Here is a 17,755-nt window from a genome sequence, read left to right on the forward strand (position 1 = left end):
ATAGTTAGGCAGGTTATGGTACTGCCCATTCAAGGCTTACTTTATCGATATATATCAACAAATAATTAAAAAAAGAGTAAATACAAATTTACCCTTATGGTTTGTCAAATAACAATATTTTTTATTCATGAAAATTTAAAATTACAAGATAGCCATCGTGGTTTGTAAAAATGTTTGAATTTGATTCATCCCGTCAAGGGAAGTTAAAAAAAAATGTTAAATAAGGGGCATTTTTGTCGTTTTTATCAATTTGTTTGTCTTTTATCCAATCAAAAACCACAGGGACCAAAATCATAAAATCGATTTTGATTTGGCAAACACAAAATAATAAAGGAATGGAAATGTCTCTCGTTTTACGAAATTTTTAAGGGTCGTTAAAAATGAAAGAATCAAATCCGGACGTTCTTGCAAACCACGATAACTAAAAATAATTATAAAACATAATTTGGTTTGTTGAATAAACTTTCATGGTTTACTGCCTAATTTAATTGAGATTTTAATTTACATATAACCGTTATAATCTGCTATTTATAAGTAACATATATGATAAATCAAGTAGATATCAGATCGAAAATATAAACACCTGTAAGTTTCGTAAATAAATTGTGACGAATAAAATAAAAATGATTTGTTGAAATTGAATTACACGAATTCAAACATGAAGCTTTAATAAGTTGTACTTATACATAATTACTTATAATCTCGAATTTTGAATAATATGCATCAATATATAGTATTTATGCATAAAAAATGATTTTAAAAATTTCTGAATGCTTTATAACATAGTATAGATATTTCATATTTGCAGTTTCGTTGGCTTTAGCAGTACCTTCGAGGCCCAGTTTCTTCAAGTAGTGTCTATTAATGGGCCTGATAAGCCCAAAAGAATTATATTTGTATAAAAAATAAAAAATAAAATAAAAAAAAACTCGAGTCTAAAATCTGAAAAAATTCCAAAATAATTCATAATATTTTTTAAAAATAAAAATAAAAATATATGTATTTTTTAAGACTAAAATGTATTTTTTTATTGTAAAATTTGAAAAAATATTCGAAATTCAACCGAAACATTGAATCGATTTTCAATAACTTGACCGAACCAAATAATTTAACAACGTTGGTTTAATAAAATTTGACTTTTCAGTGTGGTCAAAATTTTGCGACTTAAACTGATCAGTTTAATTATACCAATTACTAGACAAGATTATGGTTTAAGGATGGTGATTTACCCCGACCCGCTGGGGACCTGACTCATCCGACCCGAACGGAGGGATTTCCTGTTAAAACGGGTCCTGGGGTCGGGGATCCATGGTAGACTCAAATCGGGGACGTGGCCGGGGATTCCCGGTAGATTCAAACTAACGAATATTCTTCAAGGGGTTTGACCGAGAACGGGATGTTAAATCTTCGTACCTGTCGGGAGCCGAATATTATAGAACTCGTCCCATCCTTGCCCTGTTGCATGTATATGAATAAAAGCAAGTCAAAAAATAGAAGGGCTATTTTTGTAAAGAACGTAACTTGTGCAAAAATGTGAGAAAGAAGGGAAAAAGTGAAAGAAAGAGGAAAAGGATAGGATGGATGGTAAAAAGAAGAAGGGAGTTTTGGATTATAATGTGAAGGAAATATAAAAATGTTCAACATTTTGTAATAAATCTATAGTTGAAGGGTGTAAATGGTAACATTTTTTAAGTAAGCATCGATTTCATCGCCCTCGGTCGTATTGTTTATTGATATCTGATCAGCGCCAATTTGCCCCAAATTCAAAACCATTCTTCCCCAAATTCTCTCCATCGAGCAAAGAGGTACATGATTATCGATTCAGTTTTTGTGTGATTGAATGTAGTTACGCGTTAATTGCTTGTATAATTGTTTATTGTATGAACTTTTTTACTCGGATTGTGTAATTGATTTGGATTACTGTAGATGATTGCTTGATTAGTCACTGATTTATGGGCATAAATTTGATCGTCTTTTTTTTAGCGAATCCTTTTTTGCGAAGAAATCTGTTCTCTATTTTGCTTGAATTGGGAAGTGGTTTAGTTTTGGGGTTTTGTGCAGATTAATGATTTAGGGTTTGATCGTGGTGTTGGAGAACTTGTTATCCTCTTGTTAGTCTGATCTAAAACTTGTGATTTAAAAAGGGGTGTGAATTTTATCAGACGCTAGTTTCAGTACATGTAGATGTATTTGTTAATTGTTTTTTCTTCAGTATTGTGACTGAATCTGTGATACCCCTAGGATTTATATCTTGTGTTGGATTAGGATTTCGAAACTATGGTATTTGTGTAGTCTTCTCTTATTAGCTAATTGACTGGCACTGGTGAGTGGTGACATAAATATCAATCAGGTTTCAATGTGAGAGTTGTTTGTTTACTTGTTTAAGGTGATGGAGTGAGGGTCGAGGGTTTAATCATGGTTCTAAAACAGATTATATGCTATTTTTATTTGATATTCTACAAATCAAGTTTTAGGAGATCATAAAACTTACATGTTTTACAAATGATGATAATCATATCACTATCTCAAGGAATGAAAAGAAAATAAATGAACAGAAACATTGAGTGGCTCACCGTCCATTGCATATTTGAAGAAAAGAAAAACGCAAGCTTCTATCCACCATTGATTCGTGCTACTTCTGAAATGTAATACCAATGCTAACCAAAATCCGTATGCATACTGTTCTTTAATTTCTTTAATTTCTGAAGAAAATACACAAACCCTTTTGTGTTCTCACCATCTGTTAATGGAGCCATTATTCAAACACACCCTGTTTTCATTCACTACTCCTTATTTTAACCTTATGTAAGCCTTGTGACATTACTCTTGGCAGATATATCTTTTATGGCACCAGGGTATATATTGGTTTGACGCTCATGGTTTAACATGAGATGAAAAGAGTAAGGAGTGTTAGGATGATAATTGGTTCCTTGCGACGACCATGAGAAATGTAGTGAATATGATATGCATGGACTAGGGACCAGAGTCCAGAGAGGTAGGGGTGAAAATGAAACAAATATTTTTACTGTCCGATTGTCAGCTGGCTGGGTGGTGCTGTGGTCAGTATGAGTTATGATGTTGCTTTCTTGCGTCAAAGATCGTGTTTCCTTTTTTTATATAGTTGATTGGATGTTAGAACGAAGGTATGTTAATCACTCTATCAGTGAGTTCCCACCCCACTTAGTAAGCATTTCCGTTTCGTACATCATGTTCACTCTTTATTGCTTTGAGGGACCACTTCTTTAGGGACTTCCATTTGAATTTTTGTCAATAATGATGGTTGTTGGTAACTTTAAGTATAAAATTTGATGTTCATGGTAGGAATAAATTTAAGGTAGGAGGTCTAGCATCAATGTCTGATGCAACACAATCCACTTATAGTAGATTATATATCATTTCTTTGTAGTTCTTAGAATAATAAAAAGTCTTTTATTAATTATATGTTTGCACCTATATAGAGAGATTTTGGTTAAAGCTTTTCCAGAATGCATGACAAGCATCGTGTTCTTTTTGCTTGTAATCTAGTTTATGTAGAAGCTGAGTGTTTAATGATGTACCAAGCTAGGTCCTGGTACCATATGCAGCCAATACAAAGTTGTACTCCTGATAGGTTTGATTTGTTAGGTTCACATCATACAAACATGCTCATGATATCAACCTATCCAATTTGTTGGACTACTAAGTTCTGCTGTTATTCTGGTTGTGGTTCTGAAATTAAGTTATCATTTTTGCTTTGACGTCCATTGTCTAACTAAAAGTATACAAAGATTTTTATGTGCTGCCTTCTATATACTAGCATTTTTGTTGGTATGTGTTGCAACTTCTTTTATGTTGTTGCTGCATCTTTTATATTATGTAATTTCGCTGAAATCCTGAAACAAAGGCTTTTTATGCTTTACTGTTTGTATGATTTAATTTTGAAGCAATTATTGGTTATGAATTCTGCTAGTTAGGTTCATGGTGTTGTCTTGCAGATGGTTAATTGATAACTGATGCTTCTCCAATTAAAGTATAGATTATTGTCAGTTACATTACCCCTTTATAATTTCTCAAAAACTCACACACATGTCATAATTCATCAGCTTGTTGCTTAGTTTTCATCGTGAAGAATGTCAGGATCAGATATAAGCAAACGGCAGGTATTGCATATGAATTTTCTCCCTCCCTTGTCCATTCTCTTTTTCTGATATCATTTCAACTTAGTCTTGTGTTGCATCTTCATTTCATCAGTGTTCCCGGACTTGTTATTTGGTGCACTTTTTGAAGGTTATCTAATTGATTGAGTTACTTTTGAACCATTGCACCTGACTTTATATGGCAAACAAACCATTGTTCTTGGGAAAATTCAAAAAAAGCCTACATTTGGCAAGAATGGCTTGCTTACAAAAATGGTTCAAACGTTGATCACTCTTATAATTACATTACCCTTTCCCTCTTTAAACGTGATTAGAATGCTATTGCATTTATGGCAGGGTGGCTTTTCTTTAGACCATGAGGCTTGTAAGACCCTGGAAGGCTTGTACTCTATATTCGTAAGATCTAACTATATGAAAATTCTAAAACTTGAATTTGGCCCATGAAAATATGAAATTTCTCTAATGCTATTGAATTACGCTGACATTTAAACTCTTAGAAAATTGTTGTACCGATAAAAGTATAGTAGAAAATTATAAAGTCATGAAATAATTTCACTTTTCAAGGAACAAAAAGCTACTGAACTACAGATTTTTTAATTTACTAATCCCTTGTGTAGGGCTTTTTGCATAGAGAGCACCTTGTGTCAGATTGAAAATTTCAAGTTTTATCTATGCCATTTAGGCAACAACTTAGGTTTGGATAACCACTGTTGCCGTATAAGAGGAATAATTCATGGCAGAGTATTTTAACATGTTTTCTCTCACTAATGTTGTCTGAAAGGAAGTTACCTCCTAAAGTCTTGTGATTTATGATAACTAGGTAAGACCTCTTATTATGACAATAGCAGCAATTATGGAGGATTTTTGACCATATGGGGTTTGATAATGGGATGATAATTTGCATTTTGTTGAAAATGTCTTTGGTCATATTTGTATTTTGTAGTCTCATTTCATTTGACCTTTTCATGTTTATGTCATATGGGGTAAACTGCTGTGATGTTTACATTAGTGGTTTGATTCTAATCAATGGTCATTCATTATGCCTTTACAGATGAAGAAGTCTTACATATGGCTTCAAACTTCTGATGGCTCCATTGAACAAGTGGAACAAGACATGATTTTATTTTCTTCTTTCATACATCATATGATGCATGCAGGCATGGGATCTTCAAAAACCCGGCCAATCGCTCTTCCATCATCAGTGACTCCCATCATACTTGGTGTGATCCTTGGTTATTTCCGATTTCATCGGCTTCCTGGACGTTCGGACTTGGTATTCATGCTCTTCAACTGATATTTCCATTAATTTGATGAAATGCATGTTTCAAGCTACTTCTTCTAGTGTGTCTGATTAATGTAAAAGAACATCTTAAATACACAAACATACGTTGGTTGCATAAGTAGTTCCTCCTGGAAGCTTAAATTCCAAAAGAGTTATTATTTCTTTTTGAAAATTTTGGGATTTTCCTTGAGATATTAACCATAAAATTTTAGGTGTTTGGTGGTTTTGAAATTTTTGGAAACTTGATGCTTAAACCTATACCCATACATGATACGTATTAGTCTTAAGCTTAACTATTAGCAAGTGAAGTTTTGGGCTTTAGATCGTTGAGCACAAGCAGAGATCTGCTGGGCAGTAGGTCTTGGGTTCAAATCAAACATGTTTTGTTTATCCTAGTATGTTTTTTCAACACTTTCTCTGTTCATATTTCGTACCTTCTTTTGTCTCTGTACATGCCTACAGCACATTTATAGGAGTGTCGAGCCTGATATATGATGTAAAGCTTGTGAAAATTTCTTCTAGTAATGAAAACAGAACTTTGCTTCTTGCTTTCCTTTTGTAGGAGCGGAAGTTCTTCGACGAGAAGTTCTTTCGCATGGAGACAAGAAGGCTCTATGAATTGACTGCTTCTGCTTATACTCTGCAAATGGCACCATTGGTTGAACTTTGTTGTGATGCACTTGCAAGACAGATTGAAGGGAAATCTATTGAAGAGATTCGTCAAGCCTTAGGACTACCTGATGATACTACGGAGGTGTTCTGTTTATGCAAGCCTTTTATTGGGCATGTTATTGATACCACCTTTGGGTAATTACTTCATTGAAATTTATTAATGGTACGGATTTAATTGATGCAGGAAGAGCGTTGGAAGACTATCAAAATAGCTCCTAATGATCCACAAGTCCGACTCTTGAATAAACTACATGCAAAAAAAATGAAAGAAAAAGAGAAGGTAATTTGTTTAGTCACATACAATTTTCTTGGGAATTTGGCTTTATTTTACTTGTTTTTCTCATTTTCCTCGAGGTGTTGGGGTAGGGGGTTAGGACGGAGGCTGGTTAAGACTCTAGCTCGAGTCTGTTGCAAGCTAGTGTTACGCCCCAACCGAACTTTCTCACGACGTTCTAAACCCAACTCACGTCCCAATTCCTTATCGGGTGCCATTACTTTCTTATTGATACTACTAAGTCTTGAATATGAAATTTGAAATTTAACTTTATTTATAAAATTACAACTTAGCTTATAATTACATCAGAGTTCAAATACTAGTGGAAACGTAACTCAATAGCTTATAATACAACAAAATTTTGCTATTGATTAGAACAACACTACTTTATGCAACTCTTCTTTACTCCTTCCTTGAGACATACATGAGATACATAAGCTAAAAGCTTAGTGAGTAGTTATGGTTTCATGAACAAACAATTTTCATGATACTTATATTCTCTTTTTATCATGCATAAATATTCTATAGATATATGTTGAGACATGTAAGTATGCCATACTTGCCTTGAGGTTTGCTAACCCTGGGGTCCATAAAGGCTGCCCCAGAAGGTTTGTTTGCAAGAAGTTCTTTTTTGTAATATCCAGTGCGTTGGATATTTATGGTCATACATAACATGCATAAACTTTCATGCCTTGTGTGTAAAACACGTACTTACATCATAACATGTCATCATGCATATCTTGAATATATAAATGTATCAACATTTTCATGTAAAGCAAACATGCCAAAACATCTTATAGTCCATAAGATACTGTTATATAGCATGTATGTATCATAAATCTCATAAGGTACTCACCTTGATTATGCCTAGCTTTTTCTTTGATTCTTTACTTCAAGCTTGATAATGTATAGAGAGAGATTTCTTATTTTTAGTATGGAACTAATGGTAACACTTCAACCACTATTGATAGGTGATTACAATGCATTAACTACTTCTTCTTCTTGCTTTCATGGTTGTATTTTTATGAGAGTTTAACACCTCATGCTTAAGATAAAGGAATCTTGATACATCATGCTTCTAGCTTTTTTTGTCATGCTTCTAGCTCTTGCTTGTCATCATGAATTTTGGCAACACATGCTTCTAGCCTTGACAACTCATAACTAGCTTTCTTTGTCATGCTTAGTAGACTTGCTTTGTCATGCTTAGTAGACTTGCTTAGTCATTAAATAGCTTGGCAACACATGCTTCTAGCCCTTACAACTCATCACTTTAGGTTTGATTTCTCATGCTTTGCCTTGTATGCTACTTGTAGACTACTTGTCTTGAAAATATGATAATTTAATAGATGCTACAACTGCTGGAACTTTTTAGAGTACTTAAGTTGCTCGTAATATTTGTATTGAAGGCTTAGAACATTGTAATTTAAAAAATATAAAACTAGGGAAGTTACAGCTAGCACTTAAGGTTATTGCTAAGTTACTCCATATTCTGGGATGTCGAAAAAAACCCTGAAACCGAATAACCCAGCCGAACCGAATGAGGTTTAAACGTTTTAGGTTAGTCGGTTTTCGGGTTAAACAGTTCGGTTAACCGAATAAAGGTACCTTACTAGTTCAGTTGATTTTTTACTAATTTGGTTAAACTTAATAACCGACATTATACTATTATTTTATATTTATATTTCTATACAAATAAATTGAATAACACATTATACTATTATCATTTTACATATTTTATTGTTAGATAATGTTTTCTATTCGGTAAGGTTTGCTTGATTATGTGTTCTTTTTACTTGATGTGTGATATTGCTTGAAGAGATTATGTTTTGGCTGGATAATATACTCTGTTTGATATTTCTAAATGTGTGATGCAATTATATATTGGAAAAAACGAGGATTGCATTCAGAAAACTTGTTGGAGACAAGCGTCCAACAAAAAAAATATGATTTCTTATTCGGTTTAACCGGTTACCAAACCGAAGAACCCAAAAACTGGATAACCCGAAACCAATTAAGGTGAATCTTACTTGGTTTGGTTTTTGAGTAGCTTAGAACAATCTGGAAAACTGAATAATCCAAAAACCGATTTAAGCGACTGAATAACACCCTTTTGCATGTCTACTTTGAGACAGATGGTAGCTGGGCCTTGGTTTCCGAATGTAAAGGATGAAGCACCACATGCTGATCATCGATCTATCGATGAGCTTTTGTCATTTATCAATGGAGAAAATGGAGGTATTTTCATAGCTCTACGACTTCATGAGTGTGCGTGCTTGTTTCTCTTGTCAACCTTTTGTTATTTTTTAAATTTAATGTTATGTCTATTTATCTGTTTCATGTTTGTTCTTCAATACAGAGATATTAGTGCATGTGGGTTTCTTGTTAATTTGTTGTTATGTTATGCTCTTGAGTTACATTCTTGTGAAACCAGTTAGCAGGCATAATTATTTTCCTTTCAGTTTCTCTTTTCTCTTGACCTGAATCTATAATCAAAAGAGTTTATTAAATTCACTCTTGCAGAATCAAAGGAGGCACAACCATCAAAAAATAAAAAGAAGCACCACAAAGGAAAAAATAAACAAAAAAAATCCCCTTCTGTTTGCACTATTTCAGATGGCTGTGGCCATTCAAATAATGCCGGTAAGATTTCTAATTAAAGCTAAGAGCTGAACTTGTTCTTTTTCATGGTAAGTGTGAATATTTAATTCTGACAAAAAAGTGTATGAATTTTCCAATGGAAGTGACATCATTCATATGTTTCAGGAATCTGCATGCCATGATATGGATAAAGGCTATTGTCAACCTAGTATAAATGAGGGGTTGAAGTTTGTAGGCACATAAAATTATAGATCTGCATTTGAAGGTAAGCTTGGTGATGTGACAGGTCTATCCAATAAGGTTGTTGTTTATAATCATGTGTTGGTAAGGCAACTTGAATGCACTTACTCGGTAACTTTCAGCATGATAGCTGCTATATTTCTTAAATCATTTGCAACCAAAGATTTCCCCAGACTAACATATCAACTTGGTGCAAACGTTACTATGAATGCTTATCTTCTCTGCTGTGTTAGGGTGTGAACTTATGTTTCATCATTTGAAACTATTGGAGTCATCTTTACTTAATGCTACTCCCTCTGTCTCAAAATAAGTGTCCATATTTCTATTTGTATTTGTCCTCAAAGAGATGTCTAGTTTCAAAAATAGACAACTAAATTCTCAAATCTACCCTTAATTAAAGCACAGATATTTAAGAGTTGTGAAGAGAGATAAATTAATTAAGGGTATACTGGTCATTTGGTTGACTTGTAATAATTATGCATGCCTAATATGTGTGCCATTTCTATTGTGGACTTGTTTTGGGACGGAGGGCGTATATCACTGATTTGCTGTGGGTTTGGTGAAGGGCCTGTGTTCAAGGCAAATACAGTTTGGTTACCATCCTACTTTGTCATCATAGTATCATTTACCTGAGAGGGTGTGTGTGCTTTTGTGACATAGCAATAATGCCTTTGGAAAGATTAGCTGATCTAGGCAACATTACTCTTCATGGAGGCTCAGGCATTTTGTGGGCCTGTTAATGAAATATAAGACTTGATTTGCGACATAATTCTCAACACAAATCATGTGTGTAACTTAGAAATAATATGAGCTCCCATTAGCATTGGCTGTACCCTCCAACACCTGAGGGTTTGTCTGACTTAGTAATTTTAACTAAGTTGAGATGCAGCCTATTTGCCTATAAGTTTCCAGGAGCAACTCAATTCCAAAGTTTTGTATTACCAGAATTACAGCTTAGGGCCTAATAGAAACATAAGAGTAAACTATGTTTTTCGTCTCTTTGGTTTGTTAAAAATTGCAACTTAAAACACAGGTACAGAAAACGTAGTTTACTCAAAACATAATTTCTTTAGGCTGTGAGTGTCTATAGTTGAAATGAATTGACACAAAGCAAACTTAAATCAGTGAGCTCGTGGAGCTCAACATGGATTTGTTTCATGTGGGATGAGTTTGGCTTTTGGTTGCCTTGAGTTGAATCGATCTTATCGTTCTTCTAGTGATAAGGTGATGATGTACGGGAGGGAAGAGATACATTGCAGATCTTTTTGGTATCTTCTAAGGATAGATGCTTAACTAAATTTAAAATTATGTTGCATGAATGCGGGATGAATTTGTGCATCTTAAAATGGATATTTGACAGATACTTTCTGATATTTGAAACTCTTTTAAGCAAAGAGTTTGAGGTTAGAAAGTTCTATATCTTTATTTTATAAACCCATAACTTTCATTTAAACTAGAGTTGTAGTGTTCAACTCCAAAGATTTTTATTTTTTCATCTATCTGTGGACCAAGGTGCGTGAGGGTTCCTAGTGGTGGAAGTGTCTCAGAATTTCTCCTGAAATACTCTGGAATGTCAAGTAGAGGCCACTTGGTGGTTGTTCTGGTAGACAGGATTCAAGATGAAATAGGGAGGTTGCAACGGCCTATGATGAAAATTGTGCCAATTATTGGTTGGGTTGTCATGGCCTAGTAAACCGGAACATGCCATTTACCTGTTCTTTCTTCAACTAAAAATAATGTGTATTTTTTTGTCAAGTTTTTTCGGAACAAAAATATCATAAGTTACCTTCACTCTGATACATTTTTAGTGCAAATCAAATACAAAAATTGAACCTATTGGATTGAGAATTTGGTGTTTAAATTTCCAAATGAGATTTCAACTATAATCTTTTTTAGGGTTGGTCCCATCCACGTGTTGCGTAATGTGGAGTATGGGGTTTATGATACCCTATGCCGTTACTGTGGGTGGTGAATCACTAGATTATTAGATATGTGGTATGTTGAACTATCATAATGCATGTATACATGATTAAGTTTCCGCTTTGATATACTACAAAATGAAGAACTCTCACGTTTGATATGGGTGAGCTTTAATTGATGGATATACCCTAGAGTATTCTTTCTCTTTACCCAATGAGAGAGAATAATTTTTTAAATTGTCAACACAATTGAAAACCTGAATACCATATTTGTCAAATTGGACGATTTCCGATTTGGGTCACACTTGATTTGATGCATGAAGCAAACAACTCAACCGAAACAACAAATCGAATCTGTTCGATTTGCTCATTTATCTGTGAATTTCCCTTGTATGGGCAAATTTAATCGTACTATGCAATTCTATAATTTATATCCTAGATGTCTTGCTCCATATGTGTTGATCCTTTGGATTTTTCTGTACGTTTATTGATAAAAAATTTACTAGTAGCTGCATGAATAGAATGAGTTTTTGGTTGGTTGTTGATGAACTTGCTAAGAATGACTAGTAGGACAACACAATGTTCCCATGTTTGACATGTGTTTATTCTAAAGCATCATTCAAATTCTAACCTTTTGTGTTTTGCATATCGATTCGGGATTTTATTCCCACATTGAGAATTATGCTTAATACATTCCATCGAATTTTCTGGAACTTACACATGCCTCTCATTTTCTAATCACTCCACCTTCGTGTATGTGTTCCTCCCATCTACATGTTCCCAACAACACCAAAAAACATGGACGATGATATCTGAACCGAAATTTTTTGTGAAATTCTTGCCTAGGCATGAAGCCTGTTGAGATGCAACTTACGGGTCTTGCTTTGGGAGTCCTACAAAGCAGCATGCTTCTCAACGTCTGAGGCACACAAGGTGCGGCGTTTATTGATTTTTGCAATTTTTAATGAAGTTAATAATTATTTTGTCTCGTGCCCTAAAATTTAAATGAAATTGGATCCCGCCAAACATCTATTTAACTAATTATTTACAAATTATATATATATTGAGAAAAAAAATATTAAAGAGTCAAACTTCGTTCTACATTTAGATATGCCTATTTGTCTTTTAAACTTAAGCTCTGCTTTGTGTCTCTTCACCTTCCAAATGTTCTTTTTTGGGGAGATTTTCTGTGGGCTCAAGGGCGTAATTGGATGCCAAATGATCATTACGTTGATGATTCTTTAGTTAATGTTAGTGGAATGTCTTTGATTTTTGTTGTTAAGTGTTAATCATGCTTGTGATTAACTCTTGATGTTTTTTGTGTTGTCAAATAGTTGAGTGATGCTTCTTTATTTGAACACGATTGATTCTGTATATTTAATTGTATTAATGCTCACATTAACCGAGGTTAATGATGTTTTAATAAACTTACTATTATAGGCATATACCCTTCTTTACCTTTTAGGGAATGTTTATGTGTGTGTACGTACGTGGGTATAAATATATATATATATATATATATATATATAGGGATGGATTTCGGTGAGAAGGGTAGTTATTGGTAGAAGCATAAGAAGAGATCTTCACTCTTGGATCAATCCTAATTGAATGTCAACACTAATGAGGTGCACAGAGATGCACCAGATCAATTACCTACTAAAACACAATTCATGGGTGGCCATGAGATTAAAAATGATTAAGGGTTTAGGTCTATTCTTACGTTTCTCTCTATAATTTCCTTTCTCACACGATCCTTCGCCTATACATACACATATATATATATATATATATATATAGAGAGAGAGAGAGAGAGAGAGAGAGAGGGGGGGGGGAGGTTCAGGGCAAAACCCCGCAAAAAAATGAAAAATTGAGGAACACCCTCGTAACCATTCATCTGGACTATATGCATGTGCATACAAGTAATTGGAGCTGTTTCTTTGTTTCTATGCATGTGTGCATGCTTACAAATAACTTGTATGCCCATGTGCACACCGGACAGATGAATGGTTACCAGGGTGTTCATTCATTTCTCATATTTTTGCTGTTTTCCCCTAAACCTGACCCTATATATATATTTACTTTTTGCAAGTCATGCAACTTGCTTTGTGCCCCCTTGCTAGGGCCTAGGTAGACCTGTATGTCTTGGTGCGTCTCATGCCTTGTGTAACATTGCCAACCACCTAGAGAAACTGAAGACTGGAAAGATCACATAATGAAGGTTCAATATTTTACGTATTTATGTGAGCACATGGAATCCTATATTCTTCAATTTGTCTGAAAATGGTAAATTTTTAATTTTAACTAATGACATATACCCGATACCACTTGGTTCTTGGCTGCAATATGTGCCTATGTGGACCCTGGACAACATACCAGATACTTATGCTAATTGTTAATAACCTTCAACTTGGGACATGCATAAGATTTGGAATTTTCGACATTATAACTAGCATGTCAGAAACTCGGGATATCCTGCTGATTTAATACTCCTTTGGTCCCAAAATTAGTGTCCAGAATAGAAGTGGCACGTAGATTTAGACATGCATAATTATTACACTTTCTAGTTAACCAAATGACAATTTTATCCTATTAATTAATTTATCTATCTTATCAACTCTTAAATATTTGTGCATTAAGGTAGAATTTGGAAACTTTGTTATTGAAATTTTAAAGTGAACACTTGTTTTGGGATGGAGGAAGTAATTCTAATCTGCATGCATTTTTTGATTATTTGCATGGTTTCTTGATAGGGTTTGAAGATGTGAATGTGTTCGTTTAATTCTTATCATTTTTAAGTGGTAGTGATACCAACAAATTAAAGATGTGTAGCAAGAAAAAATGAACTTGAAGAAGGAAACCTTAATTTTTTTGTCACTTCCTTTACTTTATTGAAAGATTATTTGGCAGTTTTAAGATACAAATGGATGTAATGACAATGGTGAACGTAACTCCCTGAAAAGTCGATGGAATGTATTAAGCGTAATTCTCAATTTACTTTTCTGCAATTTACCGGGGGTCTGATTAATATATTATTCTTTGATATTGAACGTAACTCCCTGAAATATTCAGCTTTGGGTACGATTGCATTCTTAATACACCTGCGTTTTGACGTCTGCACACATTTGCTTGATCATTTGCATGGTTTCTTGATAGAGTGTTTGAAGGTGTAAATTCACTCATTTATTGCATTTCATTTTTAATTTTGGTGTTCAACTATAAATGGTGATGATGCTTATGAATTGAAGGCAGGGACATGGAGGAAAATGAGCTAAAAGAATGAAGCCTTAATTTCTTATACTTGCTTTGCTTTATTGAAATAGTATGGTGGTAGTTTCTAGATACAAACACACACTCTTTCTTTGATATTGAATGCAATTTCCTGAACAATTTAGCTTTTGGTACTACTAGATACTTAATGAGCCTTGTCTTTTGACGTATGCATGCATTTTCTTGATCATTTGCATGGTTTCTTGATAGTGTTTAAAGATTTGATATCTGTTCGTTTATCCCATTGTATTTTCATTATGTGGGTACCATATATAAATGGTGATGATAGCCGTTGAATTAAAGATAGAAATGGAGGAAAATGAACTAAAGAACGAAGCCTTGATATTTTGTCATTTCATTTACTTTCTTGAAAGATTATGCTGGCAGTTTTGAGATATAAACACACACCCTTTCTTTGATAATTAACGTAACTCCCTTAAAGATTCAGCTTTAGGTTTTGATGCGTTACATAATACGCCTCATCTGACTTTTTCTCCTTTCCTAATTTGTTTTGTTACTCAGAGACATTGGGGACTTTTCTCAGAGGTTGCGTTTAGACCGGCCGGAGAGAGTGCCAGAGTTTTTACCTTCAAGCAAGAAAGCTGATCAAGTTTATAACCCGTTACTGGATATGGTTGCGTAGCAAAGCTCCAAGTAGGTACACCATCTTTGTTCAGTTTTTCTTTTTCTATGTACGTCCACTAATCCCTCCGTCCTAAATAAGCGTCTCCGTTTCTATTTTCAGTTTGTGCCAAAATAAGTACCCACTTTTAATAGTAAGGGCCTGTTTGTGAGCAGCTTAATGAGCTTAACTGGACTCATAGCTTATTCGGTCAGCGACAAATGACTTTTGGTAGTGGCTTAATGATATAGAAAGTGGCTTATTTCAGTAAGCTTTTAAGGGGGCGCTTTATGCAGAAAGCTAAATTTTTCCAAACATGCCCCTGCCAATTAAAAAAACACGTTCCTTTTGTCTATGGAAAAACCTCACAAACAACACATTCCAAATTTATACAGATAGATCAATCCATACAGACATCGGAATCCATACAGGACTTAATGAAAATCCAACCAAACACCCTCTAAGTGCCTTAATTATGAGTTGGAGAAATTCATTACTCCATGTAATATTAAGGGAAACACTGTCATTTCGTTAAAAAGAAGTGTAATAATTACACATTTCTAAAACTGTGTGCCCTTTCTATTGTGGACATTTATTTTGGGACATAGGGAGTATATATTAGACCTTTATTCCTGTACCCAAATATAGTATAATGTTCGTACCAAGTTGTAATATTTTTGTAGCATCTATCTTTGGTCTAGACTGTACTAGGAACTAGGGGTGTCGATCAGGGATGGCTGATGAGGGTTTGTGAACTAGTTTGTCAAAAAGCTTGGTGAGCCCAAGCCGAGCCGGAATGTGGTATGGCTCTTACATGGCAGCTTGGTGAGTCTGCATGAGCTGTGAGCTTAAATGAGCTGAGCCGACCGGATCCATTTGAGCCGTAGTGTATAGCCAGTGTTGAATCCGGAAAATAATCGAGTCTTGTCATCTTCGTTACAAATTGATAAGTGGGGTTGAATCCATACTCCACAGAGCCTCTGAATACTTGCATATATTGTATGTATATCAAGCGTAGGATGCTCTAAATTAATTCCCGGGGGGTTGAGTTTTTTTCCATTTGGTGAAAACCTACAAAAACAAGTAAAGAAATAAGAAATCATTTTAAGTAAAGCATCTAGCAATGAGCGATAACCTAATTATAGCTTGGATTCGTGTATCCTTGACCTTGCAAAACCTTTTTTTTCCCCAAAAAATCTCTAGATTGACCGTAAGCGTTGATGCCGATACACAACAACATCATGTTTATCTTTGAGCATGGAGGTGGAGGTGGAGGTGGAGGTGGAGGTGGAGGTGGAGGTGGAGGTGGTGGTGGTGGGTGATGTGGTGGCCGTGGCGGCTGCGGTGATGGGGATGGGTGGTGGTGACCATTAATGCAAATGCCAGATTAGAGTTATAATGAATGAGGGTAGTTTGTAATTTTTTAGTTTTGTCTCATCCGTGCCCATCTTGTTCCACCTATTTTGGTGGAACAGAGAAGAGCCGTTTTTGTTCCATCTAGTACCAGTCCCACCTAGTCCTTGTCACATGTCGTGCCAAATGTGGAACAATGGGTTCTGTTCTGCTCTGTTTAGTTCTATTTATCAAACGCAGCCTTAACGAACAATGAAATTGGGATGCTAGTTGCATTAAAATCAAGGTAAACACCAACCTAGCTAATAATGAAACTCCCAACCATTTAAGGTAGATTGTGAAAATCTTCAACACATTCCAAATGATCCTGTGGTCATCTTTAGTGTCAAAGCCAAGAACAATTACGTATTCCTAATTTCAACTACCAATCGAAAGTTAGATAAAAAAAACTGGATGGGTCCTCTCAAGTTAAACAATCCAACAATGGTGTAAATCTTTTTTTTTTCCTTTCAGGATTGTTGTGGAGAGTAAATCTGATGGGGTTCCACATTTCTCAGGTATGGAAATGTTAAGATAATTTCATTAAAGTAAAATGCCGTGATGGGTTTGATTCCCCGAAACATATCCACAAAGCGCATGGGAAAGTTTTGGATCCTTGCGAAATCGGTTAGCCTGCCTGCTTTTCTGTATATAGTTATACATAAATTTCGACTATCTAACAGAGATTGATGGTAAGACAAAAAAAATTGTTTCTTGATGCCGAATTTGCTCAATTTTTACCATTAATTTTTAGTTCTACAAATTTAGTATTTATATAACGACGATTTGGTGTTCAGTTTTGATGGAAATGCAGGAAAAACACGTTAAATATGAGGACTTGGAGGCGAAAAAATGCATGCTTAACCTTGCGCCCAAACAGTCGGCATGGGTTAGTAGTGTGTAATATGGTTATCGTTGAGATTTTTGTGTGTAATGGTGTAGGTAGAGGCGATGGAATCCGTTTCGTTTTTCGTATCTGATACGGAGCAAAACCGTATGCTAGAAGTCTCTTCCATGGATTGGTGGGAAAGAGAGAAACGAGTTCGAAAGAAAGCCAAACTATCGTTCGGTTTCGGAAACAAACAAGTTACTTTCCTATTTTCAAGTTTTCCTATTTAGAATTTATTTAGTATTCTGTAGTTCATTATGTGAATAAGTAGGTTCCTCTGTAACACTCGGTTTCAGTATTCTCGTTTTATAAATTGATATTAAGAGTTGTTTTGAGGTTTCTCTCAAATTTCGGGTTCATCCAGTTTTTTCGGGCTTGTCCCGTTTTCTGTTCTGCGTCGGTTTCCAATCTATATATATATATATATATATATATATATATATATATATATATATATATATATA

General features: G+C 34.7%; 1 protein-coding gene across 7 annotated transcripts; it reads left to right on the forward strand.

Moving 5' to 3' along the window:
- Positions 1-1,745: 1,745 nt before the first annotated feature.
- On the forward strand, positions 1,746-17,624 carry LOC112529165 (SKP1-like protein 20). 7 transcript variants are annotated; one of them, XM_025140276.1, is made up of 11 exons: positions 1,746-1,805; positions 4,083-4,139; positions 5,188-5,409; positions 5,981-6,172; positions 6,275-6,370; positions 8,497-8,599; positions 8,885-9,227; positions 11,968-12,054; positions 14,911-15,046; positions 16,877-17,094; positions 17,200-17,624. In XM_025140276.1, exons 2-7 carry the CDS (start codon positions 4,110-4,112, stop codon positions 9,019-9,021), a joined length of 780 nt encoding a protein of 259 aa, XP_024996044.1. In that variant the 5' UTR covers positions 1,746-1,805; positions 4,083-4,109; the 3' UTR covers positions 9,022-9,227; positions 11,968-12,054; positions 14,911-15,046; positions 16,877-17,094; positions 17,200-17,624. The 7 variants fall into 7 exon arrangements, with proteins under 7 accessions (XP_024996044.1, XP_024996041.1, XP_024996040.1 ...); XM_025140273.1 differs by having other exon boundaries at positions 8,885-9,004; positions 9,128-9,227; positions 14,911-15,042; positions 16,877-17,624; XM_025140272.1 differs by having other exon boundaries at positions 16,877-17,624.
- The last annotated feature ends 131 nt before the right edge of the window (positions 17,625-17,755 follow it).

Source organism: Cynara cardunculus (assembly GCF_001531365.2).
Source record: "Cynara cardunculus var. scolymus isolate 2C chromosome LG 16, CcrdV1, whole genome shotgun sequence".
NCBI classification, from domain to species: Eukaryota; Viridiplantae; Streptophyta; class Magnoliopsida; order Asterales; family Asteraceae; genus Cynara; species Cynara cardunculus.

What these genes read in the sequence shown, in the direction of transcription:
- LOC112529165 (XM_025140269.1), top strand. Translation starts at nt 4,110, where the DNA reads ATGTCAGGATCAGATATAAGCAAACGGCAG. An exon ending in CAGATATAAGCAAACGGCAG is followed by an intron (nt 4,140 to 5,187) that starts GTATTGCATATG and finishes ATGCCTTTACAG; the next exon opens with ATGAAGAAGTCTTACATATG. An exon ending in TTCCTGGACGTTCGGACTTG is followed by an intron (nt 5,410 to 5,980) that starts GTATTCATGCTC and finishes TTCCTTTTGTAG; the next exon opens with GAGCGGAAGTTCTTCGACGA.